General features: G+C 48.2%; 1 protein-coding gene across 1 annotated transcript; it reads right to left on the bottom strand.

Moving 5' to 3' along the window:
• Positions 1-16: 16 nt before the first annotated feature.
• LOC130588252 (mothers against decapentaplegic homolog 4-like) lies at positions 17-2,323 on the bottom strand (the record flags this gene model as incomplete). The annotated part of the gene is made up of 3 exons (XM_057389198.1): positions 17-156; positions 286-405; positions 2,113-2,323. Coding segments are annotated over 3 exons (471 nt in total), but the record flags the coding sequence as incomplete, so codon positions are not given.
• Positions 2,324-2,326: the final 3 nt, after the last annotated feature.

Genomic DNA, 2,326 nt, shown 5'->3' with positions numbered 1-2,326 from the left:
TGAGGAGCCAGCAGACCGCCCCCATCCCCATGGAGCAGTGCTTACAGTAGTGGCCGGGGTGCATGGGGGGGTGGTGCTGCAGGTGCCCGTTCTGGTGGTGCGGGATGCTGGGCGTGTAGGCGGCCGTCCGGCTCCCCGTCCACGTGGTCGTGCTGTCTGCAAAGACAAAGGGGCCGTGATTGCTACGGGAGCCCTCCYGCACGGCCCTGCTCATCCTCTATCGGTCCTGAAGGTTCGGAAAGCTTTTTGGGAGGCTGGAGGAGTGCGCAGACGGGGGATACTCACTGTGGTGGTAAGTGGCYGGCTGAGCCGTAAAGCCATTCTGCTGAGCTCCTGGCTGGGGCCCTGCCGCAATCTGTAAGAGTCCATCACTATGGCTACCTGTCAATATACTGGGAGGTTGACCTGGTAAAAGAACACACTACCTATTCATGAGCGTTCCAAAACTTTAGTGAAGAAGAGCTCAGCACTACCGGGGAGGGAAACACACCCCGCTAAGGGTACTGCACTACACAGCTCCCACAGCTTCCGTTTCACAACTTTTTTCCACCCTCCACAGTGTCTCAGGAAACTGGAAGCAAARTGCTCTGCACGGGGTAATTTTGACTGTGACACCCTCAACATTTCAGAAGYAGCAGCACGCAGAGAACTCTGCTTATGAACCTTGTTTTTGATTTGGTCACATCAAAAGGAAAGCAGAAGAGATGCCACAGTTTTCACTGGGTAACATGTCTGGAATGGGTTTGGTGTGGATCCAAACAGGCCAACAGCAGGTCCAATAAAGCTGCTTGTTTYCACCTTGTTTTAACTACTGTTCCTAAGGAGGATGTTCACTAAAATTCACGTTCCTCCAAAACATTCTGAAACGCGTTTTGTTTTCATAAACACTGCTTCAACAGAGCTGCATACATCCCTGGACTCACAAAGTCCTTGGGTATTTTTTTCTTTTTTTTTCTCCTTTTTTAATAATTTTTTTTCTCCTTTTTTAATAGTTTTTTTTCTAAAATATTTTTTCCTCGCATGTAAATATTTCAAGAATTTCCTACCATTAAAACCATAGATATTTTACAACAGGTTAACAGAATCCAACTTCAAAAGGCTTCAGCTCAGCTATTAAAACTAAACTTATCAACAGTTTCACAATTACACTTGCACTCTCAAACTGGTCTGGCCAGCAGGATTTAACACATTGCAAGCTTGAATTAAAACATAAAAATGAACTTTTTTTTTTTATGCCCACTTGGCTCCAACGATTATAGCACTGATAAGAAAAAAAGAATGCCTATGAACTGTGGTGCAAAGGCACTCCAATTAACTATTTCCATCCTTTTTATCTCTGCTGAGACAAATACAGACACAGTGTTTCAGCTCGGGCAAACCATCATTCCTTTTAGCCAAAAAGTGGCCAGCTAAAATTAACAAACATTATTAAAACACTGTGCCGCCGTAATTAAGATCTGCTAATGACACTAACGATGTTCACACATGTTTCATGTGGCAGCCCTCCATCGTTTGTGGTTTTCTTTGTGCTGTAGGACATGGGGGCGGCTGTGGTGTCGGTCACCAAACTCCTCCAACTTGTACCAGACACGCACAGAAAAGAAAAAAAATCTTCAAGGCAGCGCTCCAACAGACTTGAGAAAATATTAACAGGGGCTGTCATTCTGGTAGCACACAGAGCCATTGTAAAAATAATTAGCTTAAAACTGGAAGAGTGAAGAATTGCCTAAAAATCTCTTGATACCGCCACCTGACAGTATATTCTGTCAGCTGTGTATGTTGTTCTGCTTGCTGTCGCAATAAAACAATGAAATCCTTCCATTTCTACAGCAATTATCAAATAACAGCCACAACGCTCTGCTAGAGGTCAGCTGTTGTCACATTTTGCCACCGACCCTTGGGCACGGCCAGAACAGCCTGTAACACAGACACAGCGGGGAGAAAGGCCGGGCAAGCAGGGCATGGCACTGCAGTGACATTCCCAATTAAGCCCTGATGATAATTAACGCTCAGGAGCCTGCCTGGATCATTATCACAGCCCCTATGGCGCAGGGCAGCGCCGATCCCGATCCCATCTGTCCCGCACACAGAGACAGACGGAGATTCCCTTACTTGTGGAGGCCACGGGAATGTTGGGGAAGTTGGTGGTGCTGGTGGTGCTGGCCTCGGCCGGAGCCAGCATGGCCGGAGCGCTGTAGGGCTCGCTGGACGCGCGGTTGCTGGGCGGGTGCTGGATGGTCTGCACCGAGTGACCCTCGGCCGACGACAGCGACGGCTGCCCCTCGTAGTCGTGCACGTACTCGTCCTTCACCAGCATGCTGGAGGG

Source organism: Malurus melanocephalus, unplaced genomic scaffold (assembly GCF_030028575.1).
Source record: "Malurus melanocephalus ecotype Western Australia unplaced genomic scaffold, MMel_1.1 scaffold_3921, whole genome shotgun sequence".
In the NCBI taxonomy this organism is placed as follows: Eukaryota; Metazoa; Chordata; class Aves; order Passeriformes; family Maluridae; genus Malurus; species Malurus melanocephalus.
Note: the sequence above shows the minus strand (reverse complement) of the source record. Positions and strands in the feature narration are given on the sequence as shown.